We start from the raw sequence: 19,713 nt of genomic DNA, 5'->3' as shown, positions 1-19,713 counted from the left end.
TTTGCGCTGAGGCCGGGCAACTCCATATTTGGGCACAACGATCTGCATAGACGTTGGTCGCGTCTCCATATATGGGTATCTGTCCATATTTGGGCATAATCTGGGCCTACAGACAAAAAGACAAACCCACAACTTGAAATTAATTAAGTAGCCGGGTATCATAGGCGCCTATGATTCTCAGCCTTTTTAATTTCAAGGACCCCCATGTCTTAGGCCATTGATCCCCATTTGATATAATTGTGTATCCTTGGGACCCCAATCTGCACTGTAAAAATCATCAGTGTTTATTTAATTAAGCTGTTGGGGGCACTAAGTATTCCTATTACTTGCATGATGCCTGGTACAGTTTTTGTACAATTGTCACATCGAAAGTGTGTGGACATGATGAGATTTGTTGACTCAACATCAATTCTGTGAGTTAAATTTGGTGAGGGAGGACTGTCACTTCAGCAAAAGCACTACATTTCCATGTAAGGGTCCATTTGGTTCCATTTTGTACATTGTCAGGAAAACAATTACGTGTTACACGTCATTGGCACAGAATGAGTTAATGGTGACTGCGCAAATCGCCGTTATTAAACCTCTGTGGCAACGCGTTGTGTTGTGATGACGTCAGACCAGAGCTATGGACAGCCTATAAAGGGTTTTAAAGATGCCTTCTGATGTCAGCTCCATCCAAAAAAGACAGGAATAGGATGTTTCAATATTTTACCTAAAGGTACTCTATTCTCTAAAATCTCTGTTCCAACAGGAAAGCTGAATAAAACCACACAATAGTTAAACCTAGGTTTATCTGACACTACTGGGCAGAACCGACAGAAAATAATAGATATTTAGCCTAAAAGTAATTATATTCCAGCAGGCAAGCTGATAGAAAGAACCACAGCATATTTATAAATACTGTAGGCTTGAAACTGACAGTCACTGGGCAAAACCCAACAGAAAGGTTCATTATTTTTGCCTAAAAGTAACTATTCCAAGCCACCATGTTCAGGAAGAACATAAAGAGAAATCCTGAGGTGTTCAACAATGTGTCAGAGGGGCTGCGGCGACTGTACCGGACCAAACTCTTCCCACTGGAGAACACGTATCGATTCCATGAATTCCACTCCCCGGCACTGGAAGACGCCCACTTCGACAACAAGCCCATGGTGCTCCTGGTGGGCCAGTACTCTACCGGGAAGACCACCTTCATTCGACACCTGTTGGACCAAGACTTCCCCGGCATGCGAATCGGCCCCGAGCCGACGACGGACTCTTTCATCGCCGTGATGCACGGCGAACAGGAAGGGATGATACCCGGCAACGCTCTGGTGGTCGACCCCAAAAAGCCCTTCCGCAAGCTGAACTGTTTCGGAAACCAGTTCTTGAACAGGTTCATGTGTGCGCAGATGCCCAATCCGGTCTTGGAGAGCATCAGTATCATCGACACTCCCGGGATCCTTTCGGGGGAGAAACAGAGGCACTGCAGAGGCTATGACTTTGCGGCCGTGCTCGAGTGGTTCGCCGAGCGAGTGGACCGCATCATCCTCCTGTTTGACGCTCACAAGCTGGACATCTCCGACGAGTTCTCCGAGGTCATCCGAGCCCTGAAGAACCACGAAGACAAGATGCGCGTGGTGCTCAACAAGGCCGACCAGATCAGCACCCAGCAGCTGATGAGGGTCTATGGCGCCCTCATGTGGGCCCTGGGCAAAATCATCAACACGCCCGAGGTGGTGCGCGTGTACATCGGCTCGTTCTGGGCCCAGGCGCAAATGGTCCCCGACAACAGGCAGCTGTTTGAAGCGGAGGAGCAGGACCTCTTCTTGGACATCCAGACCCTGCCGCGCAACGCGGCCGTGCGCAAGCTCAACGACCTGATCAAGCGGGCGCGCCTCGCCACCGTGCACGCCCACATCATCAGCTCCCTGAAGAGCGAAATGCCCAGCGTGTTCAGGAAGGAGTCCAAGAAGAAGGAGCTCCTCGCCAACCTCGGCCAGATCTACCAGAAAATCGAGAAGGAGCACAAGATCTCACGCGGCGACTTCCCCAACATCCACAAGATGAGGGAGCTGCTGGACGGCCAGGACTTCTCCAAGTTCCCGTCGCTGAAGCCCAAGCTGCTGCAGCGGGTGGAGGACATGCTGGCCAACGACATCGCCCGCCTCATGAACATGGTGGCCCACGAGGAGGCCTCCATGCCCTGCCCGTCGGTCAAGGGCGGAGCCTTCGCGGGGCCCGAGAGGGGGCCTTTCGGCCTGGGGTACGGCGTGGGGGCCAGCGAGGGCATGGACGACAAGGAGTGGGTGGTGAGCCGCGACAAGGCCGCCTACGACGAGGTCTTCTACGCTCTCTCCCCCGTCAACGGCAAGGTGTCGGGCGCGGCGGCCAAGCGGGAGATGCTGAAGTCCAGGCTTCCCAACACGGTCCTGGGGAAGATCTGGAAGCTGGCCGACATGGACAACGACGGCTTCCTGGACGACGAGGAGTTTGCCCTGGCCAACCATCTGATCAAGGTGAAGCTGGAGGGTCACGAGCTTCCCGCCATGCTGCCGGAACACCTGCTGCCGCCGTCCAGGCGCTCGCCGCTGCCGGGGGCCCAGTTGTCTGGAGTCAAGACGAGCAGCCTGGAGAGCAACCGTGTCACGGCCTAAAGGGGCTACGTGTCGTGGGGCAGTGGTCCTCAAACCTTTTCATGTCAAGGACCACAAAAATCTCATAGCACGGCACTCTGCTATTTTAGCCAAAGTATGAAATATGGTTAAAGTGGTTAAAATGATTGTGACGCTAGATTAACTAATTTAGCTGGGAAACCCCTGTTAACCCCTGTTCTCACTTTGAGAACCAAAGGCCTAGAGCAGTGGTTCCCAAACTTTCTTGTCTCAGGATTCATCCACTGCACCCCCGAATGACATTGTTACTTTATAGCACCTTAAATATATCATATTGTGATGTCAATCTTTACCCCTAAGATACAGCATGACACGAGGAAAACTATCAATTCCCATCAGGGCAGATTGAAAATTCATTGCTTTATATGTGACATTTAACCACTTGAACCACAGGCATTTTCGCCGAAAAGATTTGGTGTAGATCTAAAAAGGATGAACCAATCTCGGTGCAAGAGGGTCTAAGTGGTTAAATTGAAGTGATGTTGATGAATTCAAAATAGTATTCTGTGGCACACTGCTGGACTTGCGTCACGGCACCCATTTTGAGAAGCCCTGAAAAGCCCTAGAAAAATGTTCAGCTCAAAATGTTCAACTCTGACAGGGGCCCCTGCGAGTCTTAATCCGTCACCTGCATGGTTTAAAGTCTTGCTCAAGGACACTTAAGATGCAGCCAAGGTGGAGCCAATGGGTCAAACCGAGAACCTTCTGGCTCCCAGATGGTTGAAAAGTGCGAGAAAAGTGTTATCTCTCGGAAACAAATCTATACACCCTCTGAGTTCATTTTACTCTGAGACTGTACAAATGGAATCAAATCGACCTGTTACATACAGGTCCATTTGGTTCCATTTGTACAGTTTCAGACCCACAAGGGTCCTATTTGGACCCCTGGTAGTAGAAACAGTGATTTAATATGAGTGTTTAATGAACCACTTGAACCCTAGTAACCCTTTTCCGGGGAGACCATTTGGCAAAATAGCAAGTTGAACCACATTGTGAACTTGTAGATCGGGTATTCTGGGCGGAGATATTTAGTATAGGGGGGAAAAGGAGAGAGCCTCATATGGACACCCTGGACTGGCCAACTAAGTATTTAGGATTTGAGTGGCTAAGCAATAACCTTTTATGCGTTTGTTTTTCTTTTGTTGTAATAAGGAATGCAAACTGGGAGATTAGAAGTAGGGTAGGTGATATTTTTTTGTTAAAACAAGTGTTAGCTCTATATCTTTGTGTTTGTTCAGTAACAGGGGTCTCTCCAGCTCTTAGTACAGAATGGGATAGCAATTTCATCTAATCGGGAGACGGAACTCATACACGGTACAGAACAAAAAAGTGAATTGGGAAGTGATGACACAAAGAAACAAGCAGACAAAACTGGAACGGGAACACTATAAAAGTGAAGCTTTTATGGTGTTCAAGTTCAACTATAAGTGAAGCTGATAAATGGCTTCTCTCTCCTGATTGGCAAAAATTGGCAACCCACATGCACATACATGTATTTTCTGTTTATTAAAGAGCTGGAGAGACTGAGTTATTGAACAAACACTATAGCAATGATTAGTTAATATCACAATATAGAGCTATTTAACACTGTTACTGAACAAACACTATAGCAATGATTAATATCACAATATAGAGCTATTTAACACTGTTACTGAACAAACACTAGCAATGATTAATATCACAATATAGAGCATTAACTTTATAACAGAAAAGCTTTTTAGTTCAAACAAAAACATATATCACTTACTCTACTTTAATTTCATTAATTAAAATCCTAGAGGATCCCAATCCTGGCAGTGAAATACTAATTTTCACAATGTATTAGTTATGTGATGTCTAGGGCATTGGTCAAATTGGGGAATGTTCTCATCATAGAGTTGAATTAACATTGATTTTACAGCATAAATTGGGGTCCCAGAGATATAAAATGCCATTAAATGGGGGCCCGTAGCATGTCAAACTGGGGGTCCTTGAATTAAAATGCTTGAAAATCACTGCAAGAAAACTATTCTCTTATGGGGGTCCTTGGCATATATTTTCAAATGGGGGTGCGCGGGCTAATAAGTGTCAATTTGGGGGTCCTTGACATTAAAAAGTTTGAGAATCCCTGGTCTGCTCTCCGGTAGCGCAGGGGTAAAGTTCCTGTCCACCACCGTGGAGGCCAGGGTCCAGTAGCCTGGGACCAGACGACGCGTGGATAGGGGTGCAGGCCACATTGCATACTGTCGTGCAGGAACTTATCTCCATATTTTCCCCTTAGTCATTCTGGTGTGTCACACATAAGTAGCAAAAATAGACGATCTACAAGCTCAAAACACGTCACATCGCGACACGTTTTGAGCTTGTAGATCTGCTATTTTTGTCACTTTTCAATTGGAATTGAATTGAATTATGTCTTGAATTATCTTGAATTATGTTTTGCTATTTTTTAATTGGAATCCTAAAAGTAACATTTGTATTTAATTTCAAATGCATTTAATTATACTTATGTTAACTTGAACTTTAATACAGATACATTGGACATAAAAAAGACAATATAATTTTAAATCTAGTCATTAAACTACTAAAATAGTAGTAATTAAAGCGGGTCATGTTTGCATAATTGGAATTGGAACAGCTGAAATCAATAATATATCATCAGTATTCCAATATTAACCTGTGGGCCGCATTAAGTGAAGGTGGGGGCCACATGTGGCTCCCGGGCCACCAGTTGCCCATGTATGCCATAGATATATGCACATATATACCTCATTGGGCGCTGTAATTCATTGGAGTGACACGTCATGGCGGCCGACATTTTTTTTCTACACACTCTCACTCCCAAAATGGCCTATAGTGACTTATTGGGACAAATGTGACCAAATGGCAAACGTTTTGGTGACCGGTAAGTGTTCCTTTCACGTTCCCAGTCACTTCTGCATTTCTGGAATGAGGAAGTGCCGTTCTCAAACCCAAGACGTAAAAGGGTGACGGCTTTAAAAAAATCTGTCAAAACGACAGAGGCGTGCCATCAAAAGCAGACTTGAGCCACGAGAGGCACCGCCGAGTGGGCCGTTAGGGAGCGAGTCGCCGTGCCGAACGTTGCAATGTCTGCTTCAGCTGACTCGCCGTTTCAGTTATGTCCCGCTAGTAGGGACAGAATCGTAACTCATATCCCCCCTAGTCAACATGTGCTGTCGTGGGTACCGCAGCGACATTCAACGTTTGCCGTTTGGTCAAATCCGTCCCAAGCCGCCACCCCATTGGTTTCTACAGACCGTAAATTAAGCCTATTTTGCAGCGATTTCGAAATTAATGCTATTGGCTGAAACCGCAGCGGGTCTTCATTTGGTAGAACCAGTAGAAACCCTAGAAACATACCCTACTTTATCATAATTTTTTTAAATAAATGGGACCATAATTTACCAAAATGCATATCATGGTGACAGAAGACTTTAAACTATAGCGACTGGAAGCATAATAGTATTTATGACAATGTTTATTAAGGTAATACAATCAAGAGTAATGTTTGGGCAAAAACCCATCCGCTTGAATAGAGCCTAATAGGCTCTATGCACAGCCGCCATATTGGAAAGAAATTGGGCCTCTTCTTACTTCCTTCACAGGTGTTACCAATGATACTAATGAAGGCTCTGTTCCATTATGGTCAGGGTGCTGATATTGTGCATGTTGGCTCACTAGAAACACTCTATTTTGGTTCCCAAATGGTGTGTAACTCTGAGAGTGTACAAATGGAACCACATGGACCCGTAAGGGTCCATTTGGTTCCATTTGTACACTCTCAGAGTTATGGCCGTCCTTGAAAATGAGACAACCACTACCACACTAAATGGAACAGCGCCTTAATTAGTATTATTGGTGACACCTGTGAAGGAAGTAAGGAAGGGGCCCAATTCATTCCCAATATGGCTGCTGTGCATAGAGCCTATTGCTTCTGCAGCAGGTGTGAATCAGCGAGACTAAGAGGCCTACTGCTGTTTTGTGTCTCCCTCCATCTTTTCTCTTCGCTCTCTATAATGCTGTTCTCCTCCCCCTCAACAAATGACATGTCATTATTGGAATGGCTGAGCTAATGGTGTTTCTCTAATATGCTTTGCTCTCCACTTATCTGTGCCATTTCCACTCTGTCTCTCCATTATCATCTGCCTGCTTCCTACACCAAGCACAGCCGGTGTAAAGTGCATTTACTCAAGTACTGTACTCAAGTAAAATTTTTGACTTTACTGGGGTATTTCCAATTGTCTATACTTTTACTTCTACTCCACTGCATCTCAGAGGCAAATGTTGTACTTTTACTCCACTACAATTATTTGAAAACTTTAGTTACTAGTTACTTTGCAGATATGAATTATTACATTATAAAACATACTGTACATTAACCACTTTAGCCCTATTTTATACATAGGCTATTTGAAAATAGCCGATCTACAAGCTCACAATGTGTTGCATCGCAACGCGTTGTGAGCTTGTAGATCTGCTATTTTCAAACATTTTAGTACTTTTACTATTGGTACTTTAAGTACATTTTGATACCAATACTTTTGCACTTTTTCAATTTTGAATTCCAGACTTTTACTTGTAACAGAGTACTTCTACATTGCAGTATTGATACTTTTACTTAAGTCAAACATTAAGTACTTTTTCCACCACTGCCATCGCTCTCCAGCCTTTAGCTTTTGTGTGCGTGGGCGTGTTACGCTTAATTTATTTATGCATACTCATTAGCCTAACGTTGTGAGTGTGTAAATAAAGCTATTTTCGGCGCAACACTGCCGTATGACAATGTGTAACACCCTTGTACGACAAAGTATAAATCCTGAGAGATATTTACTCTTCAAAACACATGTTTGTACAGGCTAATGAAATGTGACAGAGCAGCCTCTACCAGACACATTGTCTCTGTGTTCAGCATGCATGCATATCAAAATGTATGCTTGTAATGATTCCCATTTTCCATTTTCTTCAGTTGTACATTTTTGCACTTTTTGTTGTCCTGGCCTGGATCCAAATATTTTTTTAATTTTCTTAGATATTTTCGGCAAGCCTGCCTCCAGGTCCATTTGTCAATCTACACTCCCACTATGTGATCATACAATAAAATGCTCTGTTTGCATTGTGTGGTTGTGTGTTATATCTACAATGATCCCCACGCAAAGACCAATGTGTTCTTGTGTCTTTACATAATTTGTTGCTGTCCATCTGAAACCTTGTCTATATCTCCATCTCCATATATATATATATATATATATATATATATATATATATATATATATATATATCTCTCGTCTACAATAGAAAAAATAGCCAATCTACAATAAAGTTTTGGTGTAGATTGTTTTGAGCTTTTTTTGCAACAAAAACTCATACGTATTAGCCTAACGAGAGCTTGTGGCTAAATAATAACTACATTGGATCCCCTGGAACACAGGTTCCTTTTCCCATTTCATGAAAAGTAACAGTTCCGGACATACAAGGTTGCCACCGGACAGCGACGCTATTTGACATAACGTCGAACAGAGAATGGAAATATTCCACTCTCCTCCAGTGACACAGACTGCTGGGTAATTGACTGGCAATGAGACAGCCTCTGGGAAGCCGTTTGCCTTTCTATGGCCCTGTTTTACATGTAAATTATTCCCACAGCCGTAATCTATGTATCTCCATGGAGCGCGGAGGGGACAGATTATGTGTGGAGAGAAGAAGATGAACGGACGGAACTCGACATTTTGTTCACAAAACTGCGGCGCTGAGCGGTTCTCCATTCATCACATTATGCAGTCATTTTAGCGTGTGTATACTTTCATGTCAGCCCACTGCAATCACTTGATAATGTCTCTATGCACACTGAATTAATTTATGTTAAATCATGGCCCCCATTGGGCCCGTCCATAATAATACGTTCCTGCCATTGTGAAATCAACGTTATGTTCAGTCCTCGACCTTGCCGACGTGAAATGATTGATTTCTGCAGATTTATATGCAGCAAACACCATTTCACATGCTACTGTGTCAACCAAAGTCCACAAACAAATCAACATTCAAAAGTATGTTCCTACACACCGGGAGCAAGATAAACAATCTGAAAATGTGTTGGCCAATACTTTGCACCAAACTATTCATACAGTTCATGTCATACAAGTTGATGCTTTTATTTGTGGTAAAAAAAAAAAAAAATCAACCTAGTTCGAAATAACAATCACAGCACTATGCATTACTTGAATTCTGTGTGGATATAGCCTACTGATGGCACAAACACTTAAAGCGTTTATTTTGGGTGAATTAATTGTACTAAAAAACTCTCCCAGCAAATCAGGAGAATGCTAAATAAACAAATAGACACTTTAGATCGATATATCTTTTGAATTGAACATTTGAGAGAGAGAGAGAGAGAGAGAGGAAGAGAGAGAGAGAGAGAGAGAGAGAGAGAGAGAGAGAGAGAGAGAGAGAGAGAGATTTGATTTCCTGTTTTATTTTTCTCTCATGATGTTGGACCTCTCTGCCTCATGTTTTGTATAATAGGGACTTATAAGGTAGATATAAGATTATAGAGATAGGGACGGTCAGCAAGAGGACAAGGCATATCATTTAGATAAGAAACGAGTGTGTGTGTGTGTGTGTGTGTGTGTGTGTGTGTGTGTGTGTGTGTGTGTGTGTGCGTGCGTGCGTGCGTGCGTGCGTGCGTGCGTGCGTGCGTGCGTGCGTGCGTGCGTGTTAATAGAGATGAGAGAGAGACAGAGAAAGGAGAATGAAATGACCACAGACAATTGAATTGCCTCTATAATATTGCTGCTGTGTGCAATAAAGCAGAGTAATGGACATGCACAGTGGAACACTGAGGAACACAATGGCAGTGCTGGAAGGACTGCTCTCATTTCATTACAATGCATGTAGAGAACTATTGGCAGCAGAATTAGGCTTGAGTATTGTTTTGGTTTTATCCAATACCGGTACTAAACCGGCATCTTTTTTAAATGGTGCCATAACAATAAAATTTAAATTAAAAAGTCAATGACATTTCCTGTTTAACTGCAGCCAACAGTTGTGCCAACATGTTCTCAATACATAACATTAATGCCCATTGTCTCTTTTATAGATAGCTTCTCTGTCGGGTGGATGTCCAAAATTTTACTTTTCAGGATTCAAATTCAAAAGCAGCAGATCAACTAAAGTGCTGCGTTTTTTATGCTTTTGTGAGATGCTGCAGTTTGAAAGTAGGGAGATGGTAGGTTTCTGCCCGACAACAACGATATGAAAGTTGTACTTAAGTACAGTAATAAGGCAGATGCACTATTACTTTCCACCACTGCATGCACAATATGCTGCTGTCTCCCTGGTACATGTAATGGTTGTGGGGGAGGAATGGATTGTCTTCTCTATGAAGAAGAGCTGCATGATGAAGCTCTGAGTACAGCTAATGGGTCTCTCTCTGAGAGAGAGAGAGAGAGAGAGAGAGAGAGAGAGAGAGAGAGAGAGAGAGAGAGAGAGAGAGAGAGAGAGAGAGGAACTGAATAATGTCTCCATAAGAGACATTAAAGATGTAAAATGGCCCCTCAAAGCACACAGGGCCCCTAGTGTTCATCATAACACTGTGATGGCTTCGGCATCTGAAGCCATCTCATGAGATTACACCACGGGTTATTTATTCATAGCTGAAGTGGTATTGCTTTTGTAAAGTACATTTACTCGAGTACTGGACTTGAGGACAATTTTGAGGTGCATTTACTTTACTATACGTTTTCCCATTGTTTGACACTTTAAACTTCTACTCCGCTACATCTCAGAGGCAAATATTGTACTTTTTCCTCTGCTACAATTATTTGGCAGCTTCAGTTATCAGTTCATTTGTAGATTTAGATTATTATTAATTAAACGTACATCGAAAATGTCCCATGTAAAAGCTCACAACACGCCATGATGTGACGCGCTGAGCTTATCTGCAATTTGCGTGTGTGAAAGTGTGTGCTTTTACATTGGTACTGCAAGTACACTTTGATGCCAATACTTTTGTACTTTGGCCGAAGTAACATTTTGAATACCGTCACCTTATTAAACTAATGGCCTAAGTCATTTTTTCAAGGTTTTCAGGAAAAATAAAAAACTGATCCAGAACAAAACTATATGATATTTCTTAATCATTTCACCCAAAATGTTTATAACAAATTATGACTATTTAAATAGAAATAACACTGTCTGTCAGTTATGTAACATAAGAGATTGAAATAGGTTTAAATAGGTTTAAATAGGATTAAATCAGTAAATAATTTGGCTTAAGTCACAAAAACATGTGACTTAGGCTAAACAAAAGGCCTATTTTGTCCTAAGTCACACTAGGGAGTTAGGCCATTATACTAAAAGGGGCGTGAACAGCATGATCCTTTTCAATTAGGAGTTGGGCCATTTTACCAGAGGTGGCCAGTGTCATGAGGACCTGACTTAGGCAAAAATATAATTTCCTCAAAAAATGACTTAGGCCATTAGTTTAATAAGGTGACGATACAGGACTTTACGTTGTGGTGTAGCTATACTTTCACCACTGGTCTCCAAGAGACACTAAACTGACATTAAAAATGTAAAATGGCCCTTCACAGCCAGTGGTGAAAAGTAACTAAGTACATTTACTTAAGTACAATCTTGAGGTATTTGTACTTCACGTGAGTATTTCCAATTTCCAATACTTTTACTTCCACTCCACCACATCTCAGAGGCAAATATTATACTCCACTACAATTATTTGAAAACTTTAGTCACTTGTTAGTTTTCAGATATAAATTATTTGATTTTATTATAAAACATACATTAACCACTTTAGCCCTATCTTATACCTAGGCTATTTGAAAATAGCTGGTCTACAAGCTCACAACGCGTCGCGATGCTTGTAGATCTGCTATTTTGAAATATTCTAGTACTTTTACTTTAAGTACTTTTAGTATATTCCGATGCCAATACTTTTGTACTTTTACTCAAGTAACATTTTGAGCACAGGCATTTCAGTTGTAACAGAGTATGTTTATAGTGTGGTATTGCTACTCTTACTTAAGTAAAATATTTGAGTAGGCTACTTCTTCCACCGATGCTCAAAGCACACAGGGCCGCTCTCGATATCGTCTATGATAGACTCTATCATGACCATAGGCTCTATTCACAGCAGCCATATTATGAAGACATTCGCAAGTGTTACCAATGATACTAATGAAGGCTCTGTTCCATTTAGTCTAGCACAGTGGTTTACACGTGGTTTACACATCTGTAAGGGGCCATTTGGAAGCCCATGAGGGTCCCTGGACCCCAACTGTAGACCCACTGGTGTTTCCAGTGAGCCAACATGCACAATATTAGCACCCTGACTCTGTTTCACCAGAATGGAACAGAGCCTTCATTAGTATCATTGGTAACACCTGTGAATGTCTTCATAATATGGCTGCTGTGAATACAGCCTATTGTGACGAGTTCAGCATCTGAAGCCATCTGACGAGGTTGCAAAAAGCAATATCACTTCAGCCATGAATAATATAAGCCGCTGGCTAAAAGCTATCTAGAGGCTTGTGAGCTGCCAGGGGAAGTGACTATGGGATTAACGTCCGAGGGGAAAGTGTCTTTTTGTGGCCATCACTCACAGAGTTTATTAAAGTCATAAAAGAAAATACACCACAGAGGGAAGAGAGTGAGAGAGCAGTGGACTCACAAACAGGCACACAACTTATCAGTGGTGGTCATTTACAGTGGTGGAAAAAGTACTCAAATTGTTTACTTAAGTGAAAGTATCGATACGGCAATGTAGAAATACTCTGTTACAAGTAAACGTCTGGAATTCAAAATTCACTCGAGTAAAACTACAAAAGTATTGGCATTAAAATGTACATAAAGTACCAACAGTAACATTACTAGTCATGCAGAATGTCCCGTCTAAAATGTGTAAAAAGGCTATTTGAAAATAGCCGATCTACAAGCTCACAACACGTCGCCATGCGACGCGTTGTGAGCTTGTAGATCGGCTATTTTCAAATAGCCAAAGTTGACCTCGGGCTGAAGTGGTTAATGTATGTTTTGTAATAATACTCAAAATCTACAAAGTAACTAGTAAGTAGAGTTTTCAAATAATTGCAGTGGAGTAAAAGCACAATATGTGTCTCCGAGATGTAGTGGAGTAGAAGTAAAAGTATAGAAAAATGGAAATACTCCAGTAAAGTACAAAATCCTCAACATTTTACTTAAGTACAGTACTTGAGTACATGTACTTGGTTACTTTCCACCACTGGTAATGTATCAGTTACTCGTGTTACTCAGCTACAAGGAAAAGTCTCATATTCACAAGTTTTACTTGAGTAAAAGTACAAAAGTAAAGACAAAGGACTTAAATGTTTCCAACGTTTTCCACAAATTAAAATACCTACAAGCTGTAAAGCTAAAGGCCCCATACATGCAGTCTATTTACCATTTATGTACTCTGTTTGTTTATGCAACACGGTACAGATAGTCCTGCTAATACTTACCTCAGAACAAAATGGTCATGATTCAATACAGTTTGAATCAATATGTGGCAACAAAAATATATATATCAAAAAAGTACTCCCATGTTTTACTTAAAGGGATATTTCACTTTAAAAAAAAACTTTGGGTCATTTTATCATCTACTCAGGCTTTTGTCAGCCCCCCAGACCGTCTGATAAAATGAATATCAAATATCTAAATACTGAATCAAGCAACTTAAAAACGGTCTGGGGGCTCACAAAAGCCTGAGTAGACAATAAAAAGACCAAAAGTTTTTTTGAAAGTGAAATATCCCTTTACGTAAAAGTATCAATACTGCAATGTAGAATGTTAAAAGATGTGTAAGATGTTAAAAGTAAAAGTTACAGAATTCTAAATTTACTTGAGTAAAAATACAAAATTATCTGCATCAAAATATACTAAAAGTAACAAAAGTACTCATTATGCATAATGTCCCATTTCAAGTGTTCAACTGTTTACAAATATTTTTAAAATAGCTAATTTAAAAGCTCACAATGCGTCGCATCGCGACACATTGTGAGCTTGTAGATCGGCTATTTTCAGTGATACGACCACACAGCTACATCTCATGTGGTCACAGGTTACTGCTGAGTGGAACGTTCATGGTTCAAGATCAATCTGGAACAAACCGTCTCTTAAAATGAGTACAAAACTATTCCACTTTAAAATGTCCTTCATCTGAGGTGAATTTTCTAGTGGTACTCTGGCTCCACCATGTGGCTAATCGTGGGAGTGTTGGTAATGATGTAGTGAGCCCTTTCAGAGCAACACTGATATTGTTTTGTTTTGTTCTGTTCATTGTCTCCGCCAAGCCGAAAGGCATGGCGAGAGTATGTTTTGCACCCTGTCCGTCCATCCATGTGTCTGTCCGTCCGTCCGGGTGTCATTCTGTCTGTCTGTGTACAGCTAATCTCCGGCACTGTTGGCTTGATCGCAGCGAAACTGTGCACACACACACTCCCTGGAGTCAATTCAGAACCTCTGCCCCAAACTTTTCACATTGGCCGGTTATAGCGCCACCAGGAGGCCGCTTTTTTGACAGTACTCCTACAGATGTTGTCCAAACATCACACACATCGCTACACAGTATCTCTATAGTCATTAAACAAAACAAATCTTTCAGATTTGTCATATTCCATCCTGATTGGCTAAAAATGGCTTCCAAAGTTTGCAGGAGTGCTCTATTTTGAACAAAATGCCTCAAATCATGATCACAGCATACAGGTTCCGTGAAATTTCGCACACACATTCCCACTATACCGAGGAAGAAATGCCACTTCAACATTTTTAAATCAGCCTCATGGTGGCGCTATAACAGGCCGATTTGTGTTTTTACTTATAACTGCACCGATCTGTGTAAAACTTTGTATGCACACTCCCTAGAGGCCAAGGAAAAACGTTTGCCCTGCATTTTTCACATCTGCCTTATAGCGCCACAGGAGGCCGACTTATGTAAAACACATTTCTTTATATTACTCCTTCCCATTTTATCCAAATGTCACGCAAATTGGTACACATGATATATAGTCATGTGATCAAGACAGATCTGTTTGATTTTTCATATTCCATCCTGATTGGCTAAGATTCACATCTAAAGTTTGCAGTAGTGGCTTGTTTTGCACGCACATTCACATTACGTTGAGGAACAAATGCCACCCTTTTAACATTGGCCTGTTATAGCGCCACCAGCAGGTCTAGATTTACAGAGGACTATGTCTAAAAATTAATGCAAATGTTCTCTATCTCACACACACACACACACACACACACACACACACACACACACACACACACACACACACACACACACACACACACACACACACACACACACCTAATAACAGTTTATTTTTATTTTTATTTATAGCACAACCAACATAATAGTGTATATTCACATCAGCCTTCAATTCCAGAGCCACAAACCAACAGTCACTGAACATGTTTCACTGCCACACCGGGCCCCAACATGACAGCAACAGAGCTACTGTACATCTTGAACCACATCAGCACATGACACAAACAGCATCAAACACAAACAGCATAAACAACAAAAACATCATACAACACAAACTGCAGCAGCAGCATCCAGCAAAGGAAAAGGAAAAATTAGGTACGTCACAATTATTACATGATCACCTGATCGCAAGTATTTGAGATAATCGCAATACCTTTTTTGGATATCGACATAATCATTTCCATGTTGAAAAATGTTCATATGTTTTCAAAGATTTTCAAAAATAGTGGAAATAGCAGACTGCTATTTCCACTATTCATGTTTTTTTCCATGTTCTCCAATTCATGTTAAGCATAAAGTTATTGAGTTATGCAAATTATTTGTCATATCTGACCCGTGCACCTTTTGTTTACGAAGACAGACACATTTTTATTAATAATGTTACAATGTTCAGTGTACAACGCAATAATTAATTAATTCAGCCTAGTTAATCGTGAGCGACAATTAATCGTCAAGTAAAATGTCATAATCGTGACAGCCCTTAAGAGGTTCCTACTTTGAGTCGTCTTCATCAGCCGTCTTCAGGGGAAACCCTCGAGAAGGACGAGGTCTTCGGCCGTTTGACCGTGCGTACCAAGTCTTCGGAGGAATCCCCCATGCAGACAAACCCACGGATAGAGAGAGATCTCCAGATCTCGATCTCTAGGGCAGGACATCCTCGGATGAGCCTTCCAGCGGGCGTCTCCCGTAATCTCCATCCTCTATACATCTGGTTAGCTTCACCAGTACTTTACATCTCTCTGGTTAGCTTCACCAGTACTTTATTAGAGGTGGATGGTCTGGGAGACTGTAGGTGAGAACCTCAGTCTTCTGGGCATTTATGATGCAGATGTCATTTGCATCGTCATATGTATGTGTGTGGGGGTGTGTGGGGGTGTGTGGGTGTGTGTGTGTTTGTGTGTGTGTGTGTGTGTTTATAACATTTTTAAAAATGACTACATTAGAGAGTCATCTAGACCTCCTAGCTGTAGTAGTGAAGCCCAGTTCTTGCTCCCCTCCTCCACTGTTCATAGTCCACGCTTATGATGAAGAGGAGGAGGGTGTGTCCCCTGCAACCAGCCTTGAGTATCTGAAAGAAAGAAAGAAAGAAATAAAGAAAGATTGAAGTAACCGAGATCCACATATAGGTATACTGTATCCTGTCACAACATACAGCCTAGTATACGTATACTGTATCCAGTCACAACATACAGCCTAGTATACGTATACTGTATCCAGTCACAACACACAGCTTAGTATACGTATACTGTATCCTGTCACAACACACAGCCTAGTACATGTATACTGTATCCTGTCACAACACACAGCCTAGTATACGTATACTGTATCCTGTCACAACACACAGCCTAGTATACGTATACTGTATCCTGTCACAACACACAGCCTAGTATACGTATACTGTATCCTGTCATAACTGCATAATACACAGCCTAGTATACGTAGAGCTTGTAGATCGGCTATTTTCACAAAGTTTGCCTCTTTCTTATGTAATATTTGACCATTTGGCCAATTTAGTATTAAAAGTCATTAAATTGTAACTTTATAAATAAATACCCTGTATACACTTATAGGGCATAGCAGTGGCCGCCATAGCCCCTTTCGGGACCCTGTTTACCTTTTTTGTATTTGGGAAGGCGGTATCCAGGGTCCCTTATCGGTTAAAGCACTCTCTCTCTCGTACTCGCGGGTACCACTGTCTCGTCTCGGGCTAATAGCTCGTCGCTTAGAAGTTGCAGAGATTTCTCAAAGGTCCCAAAAAGAGCAATACTAGCACGCGGTAAATCTGCATTAATGCGCTCGGATCGGCGAATCAGAGGCAGTACCGTAGAACCATAGAGGTATGCGTAGGACGCGCAGCTTGTCAGTCACCGCAGGGAGGCGGGACATGGGAAGTGGAGTGGAGTGTGAGAGAGGAGCTTAAGTTTTACTAAATTATTAAAAATGTTAAGCGGCATCGCCGATCCGAGTGCATTAATGCAGATTTACCACGCGCTAGAATTGCTCTTTTTGGGACCTTTGAGAAATCTCTGCAACTTCTAAGCGACGAGCTATAAGGATAAGGATAATTCCTTTTAACAGGTCGTTCATGAAAGTCCTTGTGGTCTTGTTTCCAATGAGAACCTGTGAGCAATTAGGGGTTAAGAGTCTTGCTCAGGGACAAATTTCATTTCATCGACATATGCTGACCTGGCCTGGAATCGAACCTGGGGCAACCAGGGCCTCTGGCTCCCTAGGCGGGCTCACCAACCATTCAGCTATGGCCGCCCCTCTCTATTAGCCCGAGACGAGACAGTGGTACCCGCGGGTACGAGAGAGAGTGCTTTAACCGATAAGGGACCCTGGATACCGCCTTCCCAAATACAAAAAAGGTAAACAGGGTCCCGAAAGGGGCTATGGCGGCCATTGTGTGGTGTCACAGATAGAAAACCCATACATTTTCCCATGGAGATTTAGGAAAATATTTTTTATAAATTATTAAGCCTGGAACCAAGCCATCCAGGATCCTGATGAATGTGTAAAGTGATTTACTAGGCCCAGTGGTGCAAAAAGCACTCAAAATCTTTACTTGAGTAAAAGTACCAAGACAGCAATCTTTAAATGCGCCATTACAAGTGCAAGTCTGGTGTTCAAACTTTACTTGAGTAAAAGTACCAATACAGCAATCTTTAAATGCTCCATTACAAGTGCAAGTCTGGTGTTCAAACTTTACTTCAGTAAAAGTACATCAAAATATACTAAAAGTACCAGAAGTAAAAGTACTCATATGCACAAAGTGTTACAATGTGACGCGTTGTGAGTTTGTAGATCGGCTATTTTCAAATAGCCTAACTATATAGGCTATAGTGCTGAAGTGGTATGTTTTGTAATAATAATCCAAATCAAGTAACTAGTAACCAAAGTTTTCAAATAATAGTAGTGGAGTAAAATATTTGTCTCTGGGATGTAGTGGAGTAGAAGTAAAAGTATTGAAAATTGAAAAATACTCCAGTAAAGTAAAAGCTCCTCAAAATGTACTTAGTTACTTTACACCACTGAGTAGGCCTGCATAGCCTGTCTTAGCATCACAATCAAACACAGCTCAACAATACAACATAGTCCCTTCACATCACATCACACAACACAACAATGCTTCATCCTGACTAGTTGTTGCTTTACCAAGTAAAATAAAAGTGAAATTAAACACACTCATACCATCAAATCCTTTAATGCTAAGCTCACCTCAGTTTAGTCAGATGGAGACAATGCTCTTCTGTTTCTTGTTTCTTGTCACACATTTGTTTTAGCAGCTTGCACCACTCTGGTAAACACTGACAACTCTACACAACGTCCATGTGGAGTAACGTTACATTATGAGTAGTTTATTTTCATATTTTACTCCAAACATTGCAGAGCTTGTAACGAACTGTGCGTGTCTGTGTGTGTTTAAAAGTGTGTGTGTGTGTGTGTGTGTGTGTGTGTGTGTGTGTGTGTGTGTGTGTGTGTGTGTGTGTGTGTGTGTGTGTGTGTGTGTGTGTGTGTGTGTGTGTGTGTGTGTGTGAGTGTGTGGGGGGGGGGAGCTGACAATTGCTTATAAAGCCCGCCCCTCCCTCCCTGCGCTTCCTAGGGAGTGTGGAGCAATAACTAACTACCTCCCAGCTGCAGGGTTTCTCAAAGTGGGTGCCCCGTGGCCAGTGGTGTGAAGTAACTAAGTACATTTACTCAAGTACTGTACTTAAGTACAATTTTGAGTTATTTTCACTTTACTGGAGTATTTAAAAATGTCAATACTTTTACTTCTACTCCACTACATCTCAGAGGAAAATATTGTACTTGTACCACTACAGTTATTTGAAAACTTTAGTTACTAGTTACTTGCACTTTTGTAGATATTGATTATTACATTATAAAACATACATTAACCACTTTAGCCTTATTTTATACATTGGCTATTTGAATATAGGCGATCTACAAGCTCACGTGAGCTTGTAGATCTGCTATTTTTTTTAGTACTTTTACTTTTGGTACTTTAAGTACCTTTTGATACCAATACTTTCGTACTTTTACTCAAGTCAATATTGAATTCCGGACTTTTACTTGTAACGGAGTACTTCTACATTGCAGTATTGATACTTTTACTTAAGTAAAACATTTGAGTACTTTTTCCACCACGGGCAGTGGCACCCTAGGGTGCCGTGACACAAGTCCAGGGGTGCCACAGCAGGATACTTTGATAATATTTGGAATTCATCAATATCACTTCAGTTTAACCACTTAGACTTAGTAAAACGGACCTCACTACGTTCTTTTTTGATCTACACCAAAAATCTTTGCCAAAAATTATAGATCTACAAAGCTCACAACGTGTCACCCTTGCGACCTGTTTGTGATGCATAGACATATAAAGGTAGACGCCTCCTCCGGCTCTGAAGCGTCTGTATCTCGGGCGTGCTTCCGCTTCCGCGGGGCTAGCTAGAATAAATAAGAAGGATGGATTACAGGGGCATGCTGGGGGCGTGTCCCAGCGTAGTACCGGGGTATTGCACATGCGCAGTGTTA

At 41.7% G+C, this 19,713-nt stretch overlaps 2 protein-coding genes across 2 annotated transcripts in view; one reads left to right on the top strand and one right to left on the bottom strand.

Moving 5' to 3' along the window:
• LOC311056925 (parvalbumin beta-like) overlaps positions 1-19,713 on the bottom strand; it is a 523,075-nt gene that overhangs the window by 282,799 nt on the left and 220,563 nt on the right. The gene's annotated exons all lie outside the window — the stretch shown is intronic.
• On the top strand, positions 987-2,636 carry LOC311056708 (EH domain-containing protein 1-like; the record flags this gene model as incomplete). Its single annotated transcript, XM_084073515.1, has 1 exon — positions 987-2,636. The coding sequence occupies one exon, from the start codon at positions 987-989 to the stop codon at positions 2,634-2,636; it is 1,650 nt and encodes a 549-aa protein (XP_083929641.1).

Source organism: Gymnoscopelus microlampas (assembly GCF_963454915.1).
Source record: "Gymnoscopelus microlampas genome assembly, chromosome: 12".
In the NCBI taxonomy this organism is placed as follows: domain Eukaryota; kingdom Metazoa; phylum Chordata; class Actinopteri; order Myctophiformes; family Myctophidae; genus Gymnoscopelus; species Gymnoscopelus microlampas.
This window is presented reverse-complemented; position numbering and strand designations above follow the sequence as displayed.